The following is a 14809-nucleotide window of genomic DNA, read 5'->3' on the forward strand; positions in this document are numbered from 1 at the left end:
AGGTAAGTTAGCAATGAGCTGGTAACAGTGACAACAAAGACGCAATCAGCAGCCTCCTCAGAAACCTGGACCATCTGATCTGCACAACTGAACACCGACTACTCAAGAGAGCCGGCATCAGTCAGCCTCGGAGCCTCTTCTCAGCCTGACTCAACCACAGATTCACCAGCTAAGAAACAGCCCTCCACAAAGTGTCTCTCTCCCTCCTTGGACTTGGTAACGCACAGGGCATAGCAAAGACCAGCACATGGCTAAAGGACAGGACTGCTTAATTTAATCAGTTTACATGTGCTGATTTGATTTAAGATTGGTCTTTGAGAGCTATTGTTATGCCTGTTCATAGCTATTGTATAACCACACAGTTGATGTTAGTATGCTCCATACGTTACATCCAGTAACTGGACCTTGCATGCAACTAAACTCTTCTTAACCTTCTCACCACACCAATTAGCCTTAAATTCAGATACACAGTTAAGAGGTTTTTAACCCAACTTTGCACATGTGCTGGACGTTGTCTGTGAGACTCTTTTGTTGGCCATATCATGAATTATTGCTGAAAGCCAAACCTTCAACCAAGGCCCAACATCATTTATCCTGCAGATATTCAAACCGTTTCCATCATCCTTCATCTCAGCTGCATCTAAACATAATTTCTGTGTCAAAGATTATAGATTCTGAAATGATCTCATCCTTCCTCGTCCTCTCAGGGTGATCACACAGCCTCAGGACATCCTCGAGGCCCCAGTGGATAATGAGGGCCAGATAAAGGACTTCTGCAGCCAGACCTGCTTCTCCTCCTTCAACTACAAGAGAATCGTATCCACCAAAATACCCATCGTGCCAGTCGCGTCACAGTCACAATGCAGCATTTGCAGCAGATACTGCATTGTAAGGAACAAGTGGACAGATTCCCAAATATCAAATTGTTTTATTTTATTGTAATATTGAATAAACACTGATTGTTATAGGAATATCCTCCTTCTTAATTGTAGGCTTTTTTTTAAACCTACAGTGCAAATCTTAACTTTTTGTCATATATTAACATTTTAACTCTATACCCTTTGTTATATTCGTGTATATGAATTGAAATAAGTATAATGTAGCATTCACAATGCCCTTTTTGATCCTCCTGCAGAGCAAACATGAGGTCGTACAGGAGGACACCGTCTACAAAATCTGCAGTGAACCCTGCTTCCTCCGTTTCTGCAACCTGTCCATCTGCAAGAACTGTAACGCCCGCTGCAACACACCGCTGAAGCTCAAGATGGATGACGACAGCAAAACATTTTGTGGTGCAGAGTGTCTGGAACATTTCAAACATGTAAAGAAATCTGCAATAATATCAAACTGAATTTATGAAAAAGATTTGGACATTTTGGACATTTTTTCTTAAGCTATGTTATTACTTTTGATGACTAGCGGCTTCTAGGTTTATAATGATGAAACAGAATTATTTAAGGAAAGGTGATAAAATAGGATTAAATAAAGACAAATGTTATATAAGGTCCGTGCTGGCTAAAATAAATGAGCAAAAAAACAAAACAAGATTTTTTTTTTTTAAATGGCAAATTTCAAATGTCTAGCCACTCTACAAGTTTCTCATGATGAGGTGGTCACCTAAATACTTGGATGTAAAAAGCTTTGTGTTTTTATTACTTGGCAGGAAATCACAACGCCGCAGCCCTGCTCCATGTGCAACACATCCTGTCTGATGTCGGACATGGTGGAAAACAAAAGCAGTGAGGATGTGGTGGAACTCTTCTGCTCCAGCAGTTGTCTGATGGCGTCTAAGATTCAGGCGGTCAGTGCGTCAGGTACTGTACAATTATCTCAGCAAGAAAGCATCTGATCATGTTTTTCTTGGTCTCTCTGCTGTTCTCTATAATAAGGCTCTCAGTGAATCAAGTAATTTTGTGTTTTTTTGGTCACATTTCATTGGACTAGAGATCGTACAGGTCTTCAATCACCTTAAACAACTGCAAATTGAATGGGATCCAAAAGCTAAAAGCTGTGGATTTGTCTGCTCCCATGAAACCTCAGACTTGTTTTCTACTTATAGATTTATTTGTGTTTTAGACATACTGTAAGTGTCAATCATTAAACTTCTCTATCTCCATAGGCACTGAATTGAATTGTGATAACTGCAGTAAGACTACAGTGCCCGCCTGCCACCTCGCCATGTCAGATGCCTCTATCAAAAATTTCTGCGCACTAACCTGTGCCATGGTTTTTAAGGTAATACAGCCTTCTGACTATAAAACAGTTTGAACATTTTAAGAATATTTCATACACTTTTTAAGATTACATACAATATGGGTAAGTCTGTCTATATTCTATATTTTACAACAAATTGACCAGTATTTATTTGAGCCTATGAACAGGTATTGCAAGTGCAGTTATAGCTGATATATCTTATTCCATTATTGTTCAAAAAATAATATAAGTGAGCCACATTAGTGCACTGGGTGGTTTGTCTTTCACACAGCCACTATTACTTTTTTGTGATTCAATGTCAGGAAATCAAGCAACTCAATTAATAAAAAAATATTACAAATTATCTCAGATCACCAAACAACCACCCCTGGCAAGTAGCTGATAGTTTCTTGGCAGTCATTACAACATCTAACAGTATTATATGTGAATTTTCTGGGAGCAGTCTAAAGAGTTCAGAACATTTGTGTTAATCAGGGAAATGTTCTGCACTATTTCCTGACCAAAGGACGTACTATTGAACAATTCCAGTACCAAATTTATAAAATGGTCAGGACTTTATTATTATTTTGAGTCAATCCCACAAACCTGTTTTGTGGTGCTGTAAATACTACTATTAAGTCAGTATTATCATACATTAGGTTCAGCCATGCTGTCAACATTGTCATTCTTTCAGTTGTTTGGTTGTTCCATAATTTTGGTCCAGAATGAAATGTCTCTGCAAATATAAAATAAATGGGTTATCACCAAATTTTGTACACATATTTATTGAATCTTATCCACTTCAGTCTCCTAACTTTACCTGTAGTGTCATTAGCAGGCTGATGGACAGTTTACTCCACTATCATGTTCTGCATATACTAGATACTTTTTTTGTACAAATGTAAAACATTTACATATTCTTCGCTTTTTGTTTGTGACACAGGAGACTCACATGAATGGTGCCACTAGCCCCGCAGGGGCCCACGACCAAACACAGTGTGATTCCCTAAAAACACCAGAGAAACTGCCATGTGCCCAGTGTCGCTGCATCATAAAAACTGCTCCCCAAGTCGTCCAGAAAAAGGTTGGTTGCGTCTATTTAAAAAAAAAAAAAAAAAAAAGAATTATTCAGTAAATGTGATCTGAGGTCGCTGTTGGTGCATGTTGTTGTAGGGAATAATATAAACAAAATTATGATGAGTTTGTTAACACTAGAATGGCCATTTTGAAAACAAAAAAAACAGTCCTGCTGGTGCCTTACTCTTCCTAAAAGTTCCTGTATTTAAAAATTATAATTTTTTAACATAAATTACACAAAAGGCAAAGATGATATAATCATTTCTACTTATTTCAGTCATACACGATCATATTGACAGAAGTGATTTTGCGCTACTCCACAGTTAATCTTTTCTGCAGTTGATGTTGTATTTTGATTGCTGAGTAACCATAGCAACTAAAATGTCCTAGAAACATCACTAGCAGTCTTGAGTGCTATTTGCAAGTGCTAATATGCTTACAAATACAAATTATTGTATTGGTACTGTTGTATTAGAGTTTAGAAAATGTCTGAAATGAATGAACGAATGAAGAGAAATGTGAGTGTTGCCATGGAACAGTCTGTTGCCTTGGAGATGCTTCAGAACTTGGACAGCAATGACTCTGATGGAGGGGATCTGTCAGAGGTGGAAAGTGACAGCGACTTTTCCTGGGTGAATGAAAACACTTCATCATCATCAGAGAGTGATTCAGAGTTCATACCGAGAAAAAAGAGGAGGCTTTCATTGGAGACTAAGGATCCAGATGTTCAGTTAACGGCTAAAGCACAAGGTGAGCTCTGCTGTCCTTTTCTGTTGTGCTGCATTATGCTCTGGTATGTCCTATTATTAAAATTATTGTTTTTATTATTGTTGTTTTACTGTTGTTTTAGATCTTCCAGAAAAAGTATCTGCTCCTGATCCAACCGGTGTTCTCAGCCTGCCCTTGGAGTCATCTCGGCTGGAGGCAGCTGTGGAAAAGGGGCAGGATGGGACGGTGTGGACCGTCGTTCAGCCATCTGAACATTCAGGGAGAAGGCAGAGTGAAAATGTCTTGACTGAAGCTTCCGGCCCCACAGCACACGCAAAGGGCGCTATTGAAGATGCACTCACGGCATTCTTGTGTGTATTTGATGACAGCATGCTGAAGCATATTAGGGACTGCACTGTGGCAGAGGCACATCGACACTATGGTGACAGCTCATGGGACCTGACAGTTGCTGAGCTGAAAGCGTTCATTGCCTTGCTATACATCCGAGGAGCACAGGGTGCAAAACACATGGACAGCCTGTGGTCGGAGAAATTGGGCTTTCTGTTTTACAAGGAAACCATGGCCAGAAATCGCTTTAGGGACATAATGAAGTTCCTGCGGTTTGATAGGAAGGAGACTCGACATGTGCGTCTGCAGAATGACAGGTTTGCCCTGGTGTCGGCCACTTGGAACAAATTTGTTCAGAATTGCACAGCCTGCTACGAGCCCGGTGTCGACATCACAGTAGATGAGCAGCTTTTCCCCACTAAGGCACGCTGCAAATTTATTCAGTACATGGAGAAGAAGCCTGAAAAATTTGGCATCAAATTTTGGCTAGCTGTGGATAGCCAAACAAAATACATGCTGAGCGGGGCTCCGTTTCTGGGAAGGGAGGAGCCGCAGAGCAGAGGTCAGCTCATGGGAGAGAGTGTAGTGCTGAAACTGGTGGAGCCGTTCCTTGGGAAGGGAAGAAATATTACAACTGGTAATTTCTTCACTTCTCTCAAACTGGCCAACACCTTACAGGCCAAGAGGACCAGCCTGATTGGTACCCTGAAGAAAACAAAGCGCGAGTTGCCCCCCTCTGTGAAAGAGCGAGCGGTGCTGTTCAGTACAAAGGTGCTGAATTGTGGTGATGCGACGCTCACCGTCTACCAGGGAAAGCCCAAGAAGAACGTGTGTATTCTCGGCACCGTACACACAAGTGTGAGCATCACCAATGGGCCGAAGGCAAAGCCAGAGTCTGTGACGTACTTAAGTAACACCAAGTACGGCGTGGACGTTCTGAATCAGAATGCAAAGATGTACTCTGTGAAAGGTGGCACAGGTAGATGGCCTGTGGCCGTATTGTATAACATCCTGGACCTGGCTGGGATCAACGCCCACATCCTTTTCAAGGAATGCACCGGCAGCAGAATAAACCGGAGGAAGTTCCTGCAGCAACTGGCTGAGGAGCTGCGAGCCGACTTCATGGATGGGAAAAGGGCAGTGTGGCAGTCCACACAAAGCGCCAGTCAGCCGCAGACACCAAAACGGAGACAGTGCCAAGTTCGGAAAAACTGCCACCAGAATAAAACGCATGACTGCTGCCTCCAGTGTCACAAACCTGTGTGTGGAAACTGTGTGGGGAGGAAAGACGTCACGTGTGTTTACTGTGACATACCATTGATGTAATTAGTTGAAAATCATTATTTTTATCATTTTATTGTTTTATAGCCTAAACTTCATTCTCGCCTTTTTTTGCTTTCTGTGTTATAATGTTAAAATAAAATGTCTCAAAATCAAATATGATGCTTTTATTTGTTATTATGTTGTTCTGGGTTACATTGAATGAATTCTCTGCAAATAATGGTGTGAATATATGTGATGTTATGAATTTTGATAAATGTGTAATTAAACTTGATAAAATATAAATTTTGGTGTTGTTCCTTTTTTTAAAAAAGATATTACAACAGATATAACATAAACCAATAAATACACTAATCTTTCCATTTAGTATTTATCATGAGAAATTATAGAGTTTGCAGTCAAGATGATGAAAATGACGTTTAAGGCACTTCTAGTGTTAACAAGCTGAGAAGATCTGGGTGAAGCTTTTTACTCTTTAGCCACAAAATGCCCCTCAAACCAGGGTAGAAATGTCACACTTGGTGCATTTAAAGTTCACAGTTTTATGATAACATTGATTATATTGTCAACTTTCAACTCTCTCTGTGTGCATGCACAGGGCAAAATGAATTTCGTCTGCAGCTCGGCCTGTGCTCAAGAGTTTAAGAGAGTGAACAACATTATTGGCGAGTGTGAATACTGTAAGATGGAAAACATCATCGGAGACGCCAAGAGAGTCAACAACAAAGACTGCTACTTCTGTAGTGACAGTAAGAGGACAGATCAAAATATTTCATGCAGAATTGTATAGCACAGTTGTCAGTTAATGTTACATATTCAGATATAGATGCAGCTGTTATGATTCAGTTCACTTGTTTTGTCTTTTATTAATGAAGAGTAAAAGTGCAATAAAGAAAGTGTCTTTAAAGGTGTAATTCAGAGTGAGAAAAATGACCCTGAGCATCTTCTTTCTCTCCTCTCAGGCTGCAGGGTGCTTTTTGAACATAATCTTGAAAAGAAGTGGGGGAAATACTGTCGCTCGTGTGCTTACTGCCTCTCCATCTCCGAGACGGTGGTGACAGCGTACTACGAAAACAAGACCATGAAGTTTTGCTCTGAAGACTGCAACTTAAATTACAAAATGCTCCACTGCCGTGTAAGTAGAGGTGAAAATGCCCAGCATTAATAATGATGTATTCAAGCTTCCAGTGTTTATGATATTTTTATGAGTTTAGTGTAAGTAATGTAGAGTTCACATTAGATCAGACAAACCATGTTTTAAAATGATATATGTTCATTTTATTGCAATAATATACTTATTTTTCTTTATAAAATCAAAAGGCTGAACATGAGATCATCAGTGCACAGGCGCTGATAGTTGTTGGAGAAAAAAAAGCTCCTAGTTATTATTTTTAGAGGCATCACTTCCAGATGTGGTGGGTCGATTGGTCCATTTGTAGAAACAATCAAATGATGATGAACAAATAATCTGCTTTCTATCAGGTTGCCAGCTGTGACACCTGCAGTCGCAAAAGGAAACTAAAGCAGAGTCTTTCCCTGCTGGGGGAAGTCAAACACTTCTGTGATATGAAATGTCTGCTTCTGTTCTGCAATAAAAAAGGACAAATGGTCAACACAGGTTTGTATTGTTGCCATTTTATATTTTGTCTGTATATCCCTGTTTCTGTCTCACCAAGTGGTCTTCATGTGTCCAGACCAAATACAAACTGCACACATGAATATAATTAAAATCCAGACAGACTCAAACCAAAGTTGACTCTACAGTTACTGGACCAGAGACCGGTCAGAGAGATGAAACTGGATTAGATCTCCATTTAGTTTTAATCCAATGTAGAGCACTCATGTCCTTTTACTTTTATCCTGCGCTGCACTTGCTGATTTTTAATTTATCCTGTACAGAAATGTGCACAGTTATATCTAGAAATCATACAGTTACTTTAATTTCTATGTACTACAACCAGAGGTGGTTACATTTCTATGTTTTTCAAGAGATCAGAATTAACTCAAGATATCTGACTTTAGTTTTTTATTCACTGGAGTAAAATCGATCTCTTATAACTCCTTCTGACTGCTCTGTTTCTCCTCACCTCCTGGATCTGCAGCTGCAGCTGAGTCTTCTCCTGTCATCGCTAACGTTATTTCACTTGCTGGTGTTTTGAAACTGCATCACAGCGCCTCAACCGACACTTCACAGCATGGTAACACACACTAATCATTCACAAACTGTCATGATTCACAAATACTCTGCTGAATAGATATTACGTGTAATTGTGAGAAATTATGCTGCATATATTTTGGTTCAGTTGACTGTGCAGATTTCAACTATATGGATGTCAGTTTTGTTTCCTTTTTTTGTTGTTGTTTGTTTTCTTCTGACTCAAACTCTGTCATATCTCCACAGATTTGGTCTCTGACATTCAAACAAAGGTTGTTGGGCATGTAAGTTCATGATCTGATTACACTCATATCCACATATGAAGGCCCCCACACAGTTATCGTCAATGTTAAAAAATAGACTAATTTAGACTAATAGAATAATTTAACATAATTGAATTAGCCAAGTTCGTACTGTAATAATACCAACCAGATGTTTACAGCTGATGTTGCATGACTGAGGCTGAGGACAGACATTATTCCTTTATAGTGCCAAAATCATTAGTCAGTAAAGCACTAAGCACTAATTTACAATTTTGATGATAGATTTAATCAGGTATTTATGTATTGTTTATTTTGATCTTCTTAAATGTGAGGATTTGCTGCTTTTCTCGGTTTTATATCACTGTAAACTGAATATTTTAGCAATTTAGTCAAAGTCTTAAAAAGCACCAAATTAATTTCCCTTAAAAAAAGTCAAAAAAAGGTATAAAAAAGGCTTCAATTTAATTTAAAATCGACAATAACAGTAGTCATGACTTACAGCCCTGTTCATTTAGACATCAGTACAGCGGTTATTGTTGTTTCTGGTGTTAATCATGGTAATTATTATTGGTCTGTTCTTCAGGCCGGTGTCCAAACTGTCCCAAAGGAACTGAAGAACAAGTCCATGCTCTGCACACCGTTAGTCCACAACAAAGGAGTCTCCTGTGCAACACAGACAGTCGATGCAGAGGCCCAAACAGGTAAAATCTTCATCCAGGTGTTTTAAATGCTCCGTCACATAAAATCTGTACAGTATGTTGATCAGTGGATGGAGTTGTGAAACAGCAACTTAAATAGAAAAAACTAGAGCTGAACGATTTCGGAAAAAATTGTATTTGCTAATATTTTCATTGATCTTGCAATCACACAGATTGATACTTTGATACTTACTATCTACATAGATAAAATGCACTATTGTTCTGTTCCCTGAAGTAAGAGCTCTGATATTGTTTCTGTTTTCTTTGTCTGTTGTGTAAAGATGTCTTTGTACCTAAAGTCATAACCCTGCCTGTGCCGGTTCCGGTCTACGTTCCTGTGCCGATGAACATGTACAGCCAGTACACACCCAAACCCGTCGGCCTGCCCTTACCTGTATGTAAAACACCTCATGAACCTTGTTTTAATTTGGTCACAGACAAGAAAAATGCTGCCATTCTTTAAATATGCACATTTTCTTGAATGCTTTTTTGTGAGGTCTAGGTTATGCCATCAGAAAAATCAGTAGAGCATTGTGTTCATCTGGAGAATAACTTAAATCCAAAGATTCTCTAAAACATTTACATTTATATTACTGTGAATCTCCCAGAAGAAACAAGTCTAAAAACAAGTCTCGTTGCTTGCCACAGCTGCCTGTGCCCGTGCTCGTCCCTGTGATGCTGGACAACTCAGACTCAACAATAAAATCCATGAAGGACAACATTCCCCCTGACAGCTTTGAGGGCGAGTTCAGCTCCAAAGTAGAAAGTCAAGACACTCATGTCCCCAAAGGTAACAAAAAATGCTGGATCAAGAGGGCATATTGTGGGAACTCATTCAGCTCTTCATGTTGTCTTTATGTTCATTAAAGCTAATTAACAGACGGGGCTTTGCCAACATGCTTAAGCATGGTACACAAATGTGTGCACTGATGTCTGCCAACAAACCTCCTCAGAGCAACATCTTGTTTACTCAACTCAAGTGTACAGAAAACATGGAAATAACACATCCAGACACACACTATACACAGTCTTGTGAAGATGCAGCACAGTCTGTCATTGGAGGCTCTGAAGCTGATATTAATTGTCCTGTCTTCACTCATCAGTGTCATTTTGACCCCATACTTACTCCACATCCATTTTATCTTTCAGGAGTGTCCTTCTCTTCTGTAGGCCCAAAACACTGCAGAGCTTTACGTCCAACAAACTGTAGATTTTCAGGTTTATCCTCCAGTTTTGTGATCTTTGTAGTGAACAAAAGAAAATGCAAACTCTATGTGGTTTGTGCTGCTTTATCCTTAAAGTGGAAGTAATCTGCACATTCCAGGTCCATATTTATATTCTGGGACTCTAGTGTAATATCTTTGCATGATTTACAGCTCAAAAATTCCTTATTTATCTTACACTGGCTCTTTATGCAGCCCCCTCAGTTCAGGTTGTTTTAGCTGCTGTATCTTTAAGGCCCCCCTCCTAATGAGCCCACTCTGTTCTGATTGGCCAGCTTCTGTAAGCCGTCCTTCAGCAGAGGCTACATAAACAAACTATAGTAGTTGGATTTCAATACTTCCGTACATTTTCAAGACTGAATTTGATCCGAAAAACAGCACCAGTCAGAAGTTTGTATACACGTTATTGTTCTCTTGAATGAGAAGGTGTGTATAAAACTTTTGGTCCTGTATGTGAGTGACCAACGCTAACAACCGATGGAACAACCTTAGCAACAAAAAACTACAATCAGTCCAATGGTGAAGCAGAGATTACATTGTGAACATTTACAGCAGGCTGAAGCCCTGACTTTTGACTTGCAGGCATTTTACACACATTCACCTTTGACCATGTTTAAAAATGCGACACTATAACAGTATAAAAATAACGGAAGATCACAAAATCATGATATGTTCCCTTTAACTTATATCATTCATTATTTTCAGACCTCACCAGTCACTGCAGTGATGACCTGGATAGGTTAAACAACCAGGACTCCTCCTTCTCTGACACCAGACTCGGGTTGCTCAGTCGACCACATACCCACAAGGAACCCCTTCTGAACTTAGATATGGACCTGCCCAGAGAGCCTCATCCAGCTCCTCCTCCTCTTCCTCCTGATCTCACTGTGGAGATGAAAGAGAATCCCCTGAGCTCACTGAGCCCTGTGCCGACCCGTCAACTACTACAAGAAACTGTCGTTAAAATCCACAACAAGAATAAGGTAACAAACCACCTGCGGCCAAAAAACTGTTGGTTTTGGGTTTTTTTGTTTAAAAAAAATTAAATGTAAGATTAAGGTACTGCTTGTGATATAATTCAGTCTCTCCTTTTCTATTTTAGGGTCGTAAGCTGCAACAGTCGCCTCAGGAGGATAAAGAGCGAACATCTCATAGAAACTTTTCAGAGGCTGTGACCAGCAGGTACCGCAAACTGAACAGTCAGTATGGGATCGATGCCTGGAGGAGATGGATACAGTGGAGGGAATCACAAACAAACCCGGACCTGGTTTCTCGTAGGTTTTTTGGGTCATTTTCAGTCATTTTCAGGATGTTTGCTGTTCCTTGAGCAACCTTTTCTTCTTGTAGCAGGTGACGCAGCCTTAAAAGAAGACATTCTTCGCTGCTCTGTGGCTGAGCTGAGCCAAGGCCTCTGTCATTTCATCACTGAGTTGAAACGACCCGACGGGGAGCAGTACTCCCCCGACAGCCTGTTCTACCTCTGCCTCAGCATACAACAGGCAAGATGACCAACACACACACACACACACACACACACACACACACACACACACACACACACACACACACACACACACACACACACACACACACACACAGTACATACAGTATTATATCTCTGACTAATCAGATCAAGATTTGATCTGTCTGATTGTTTTGGCCCTCTTGATCTCTGTAGCTGCACTTAGCAAACGGGCAAATTCTTGAATAAGTCATGTATGTGTTGGGTTGTAACTTTGGGAAATTAAATATTATTACATAAATTACATTACTTCTGCACAGTAAAGCTCAAACATCCGAGTGAAATATTAAAAACTCATTTTTGAATTGAGGACTTGAGAATGGTCTAATTTTCTTTTTCCACAGTTGGCTTTAATGCATCCACTAAACTGTGTAAATGCTCACACAGCTCTTTTTCATGACTGAGTGTCTTAATTGTCTCTTTCAGTATCTGTATAAGAACGGTCGAATGGAGAACATATTCAGTGATCTGATCTACAGCAAGTTCTTGACAGTTTTCACTAAGATCCTGCAAAATTTCAAACCTTCAGTCGCAGCCAGCGGTGAGTCTTCATCCACGTTTTTGTCTTTTTTTCCTGACTCTAACTGATCATATTTATAACAAGTCTCTCTTTTCCTCTGCAGGTAATATCCTTTTCTGTGTTGAGGAGGAGTTTCTGTGGGACTGTAAACAGTTGGGGGCGTACTCCCCCATCGTCCTCCTCAACACTCTGCTCTTCTTCTGCTGCAAGTACTTCGACTTCACCACGGTGGAGCAACATCGCCAGCTGTCCTTTGCCCATGTCGTGCACTACACCAAAACCAACCAGGACAACACCGAGACCACCTTCCTGCGCTTCTACCTGCCCTCTACAAATGAGGCAGATTCAGGTACCGTTATGGCTAAGGGTCAGAGTGAAATACCTGACAATACTGTAACAACACTGCTTATATCTTAAATTGGAGTCGTTGCAGTTTGATTACTAGATTCACATTTTGTGCTCATATTTAATATGAATATTTTTATAAAAGTCAGATAGATTTTTGTCTAAAAGAAGTTGACATGCACAAAATGACTATCACATGATCGTGCACCTGATTGAAACACACGCACTTTCTCTACTGCATAATAAATATCATAGAGAGAAATGCATTAAAAAAAAGTTTGTGTTATAGTTTTTCACATTAAGGATGTTTTTTATCTGACAGTGTGCAACTCTGTGTCTTCTTCAAATGCAGACGGCGTCCCGGCCAAGAAACAAAGAAAAAATGAGAGTGAAGAGGAAATCCTTGAGATGAAGGAGAACACAGAGAACCCTCTTCGCTGTCCGGTCAGACTCTATGAGTTTTACGTCTCCAAGTGGTGAGTGTTTCATGCTTTTATGCATTTATGTTGACTTTTTTATGTAGTGTATTTTTCTTTTGATATGGGATTTTGAAGACAATAAATACAGAATACAGTGTGTACTAAAATTCAGTGTCTTTAAATTGTTTTTTTTTTAATGTAATTAGGTTTTCTTTATAATGTTGAGTTTCTGGCTTTTGTTTACTTGTTTGTCATTTGTACTTTTCTCACTTGTTTCATCTGGTCTATTGAACACTTTATACATTTTTTGCAGAAAGTAAGCTTTAACCATTGCTAAAAGCTTCTTTAATCTGTCATATACTTTTAAAATAACACTGTTTGAGCTCATGGAGATGAACCTACACAGAATTATCAGTGCCTCTGCAGCTTGCCTCAACTTTATAGTGAGTTTCAGCTCATTATTCAGCTGTCCAACGTGATTGTTTTGGCTCCCTCTAAGCACTCTCATTGTGTCATTTTTTAGCTGCAGCAGGCAGCTGTTTTCAGGGAAAAAGCTCTAAAAAGACACTGTACACTACCTGCTCAGCACCAAATGGAAAACAGACACAGTTCATGACTAGCTGGTGAACATAGTGGAGCATTTAGCAGCTCAAGAGGTATATATTTAACTCAGGAGTACAAAAACAGAGCTTTAATATTGGACTTCAGCAGGTGGACAGAACCAGGACTCCGAATGAATTATAATGTTGCTCCGTAACTGCTGAATGTGGAAATAAACAAATGTTTGCCATGAAGTTCACGTCTAGTTAAAAGTTTTGACATGTTTCTGCTGCCCCCCAGTGGTCAGAAAATGTTTAAAAACAACTAATCAACTAAAGCTGAAAGAAAATAGATCTTTATAGCTTTTAAAATTAGAAAAGAAAATCTGTATTAGATCAAAACAAACACAGTAGCTCCAGATATTTCTAAACTAGTTTCACTTTTATTAACACTGATAGCTCTGATGTTATTATTCCACCAAAGATTTAAGTTTTATCAGTTTCCAAGTCTTGACACATAGTCTAAAATACATGATATAGTGCACATACAGACTGAGAAACAGGCATTAAAAAAAACACTGGATCCTGTATCAACACAGATAGTTATCGAGGTGATGACATGTCTCATGATTTATCATTTATTCCACAAGAAAGTAGAACAGCTCCTGAACACCACCTGAAGACTATCTGAAGACCATCTAAAATGTATGTTTTCTCTCCTTTCATCCAGCCCAAAGTCGGTGAGGCGGCGCTCTGATCTGTTCTACCTTCAGCCCGATCACTTCTGCCTCCCCAACAGCCTTGTGTGGTTCTCCACCACACCTCTGGATGACGACACCATGGAGGCCATGCTCATACGAACCCTCACCATCAGAGAGCTGTGGAGGGAGAATAGAAGTGGTACAGACCAACAGACGACAGACGACCCACCTTTTATACCTGATGAGGAGGATTCAGAATGATGAAGGAAGGCTAGATCACCAGTGACATTTTTGGACATTGTTTTTGGAGGAATGTCTTAATATTCAGGTATCAAGCTTGTCTAAAAACTCAAGAGAAATGCACTCCATCAAAAGAGAAATCTTTCAAGTCTTTCAAACCCTTAACATTTTTACAAAAGATGCTTATTTCTTCAAGTTATTTGCAGGTTTTGATGTATAAACAACTCAGTTTGTATTTGAGTAAAGAAAAAAGTTCATGTTACCTCCTGATATGGTTTCCTTCAGTTGAATGTTGATGCTTTAAGTTGTGACTTTGGATTTTATATTTTGATTTTGTATTAATAAAAATATTTCAATGTAATCCTTGCTTTACCTCACTTACTATGACCTTGCACTCAGCTGATTAGAATTTGTTGATTCTACCTGTGACGGCTCTAAATAAACTAGTAGCTTGTACACACACACACAGCCACACCTTTTCCCTCTACTGAACTGTGACAAATCCACCCTCAGCTCTGAAAAAGGATGTGAGATCATGTTTCTGATGTGGGTAATAAATACTGATCACTAACAGTGT

General features: G+C 39.5%; 1 protein-coding gene across 4 annotated transcripts in view; it reads left to right on the forward strand.

The window, feature by feature from the left end:
* Nucleotides 1-14543, forward strand: part of LOC133996101 (uncharacterized) — a 43968-nt gene extending 29425 nt beyond the window's left edge. For 2 of the 4 annotated variants that reach the window (XM_062435657.1, XM_062435659.1), the window contains exons 28-47: nucleotides 708-888; nucleotides 1136-1321; nucleotides 1664-1814; nucleotides 2120-2235; nucleotides 3137-3277; nucleotides 6206-6356; nucleotides 6570-6742; nucleotides 7090-7225; nucleotides 7710-7805; nucleotides 8009-8046; nucleotides 8609-8726; nucleotides 9005-9117; nucleotides 9372-9513; nucleotides 10652-10929; nucleotides 11049-11220; nucleotides 11294-11445; nucleotides 11895-12009; nucleotides 12092-12337; nucleotides 12686-12809; nucleotides 14022-14543. In XM_062435657.1, coding sequence (XP_062291641.1) covers nucleotides 708-888; nucleotides 1136-1321; nucleotides 1664-1814; nucleotides 2120-2235; nucleotides 3137-3277; nucleotides 6206-6356; nucleotides 6570-6742; nucleotides 7090-7225; nucleotides 7710-7805; nucleotides 8009-8046; nucleotides 8609-8726; nucleotides 9005-9117; nucleotides 9372-9513; nucleotides 10652-10929; nucleotides 11049-11220; nucleotides 11294-11445; nucleotides 11895-12009; nucleotides 12092-12337; nucleotides 12686-12809; nucleotides 14022-14253 — 3061 coding nt within the window. In that variant the 3' untranslated portion in view covers nucleotides 14254-14543. Of the gene's footprint in view, nucleotides 1-707; nucleotides 889-1135; nucleotides 1322-1663; nucleotides 1815-2119; nucleotides 2236-3136; nucleotides 3278-3809; nucleotides 4021-4120; nucleotides 5886-6205; nucleotides 6357-6569; nucleotides 6743-7089; nucleotides 7226-7709; nucleotides 7806-8008; nucleotides 8047-8608; nucleotides 8727-9004; nucleotides 9118-9371; nucleotides 9514-10651; nucleotides 10930-11048; nucleotides 11221-11293; nucleotides 11446-11894; nucleotides 12010-12091; nucleotides 12338-12685; nucleotides 12810-14021 lie in introns of those variants that run through there. The other 2 variants (XM_062435658.1, XM_062435660.1) reach the window with 2 other exon arrangements.
* Nucleotides 14544-14809: the final 266 nt, after the last annotated feature.

This window comes from Scomber scombrus, chromosome 16, assembly GCF_963691925.1.
Source record: "Scomber scombrus chromosome 16, fScoSco1.1, whole genome shotgun sequence".
In the NCBI taxonomy this organism is placed as follows: Eukaryota; Metazoa; Chordata; class Actinopteri; order Scombriformes; family Scombridae; genus Scomber; species Scomber scombrus.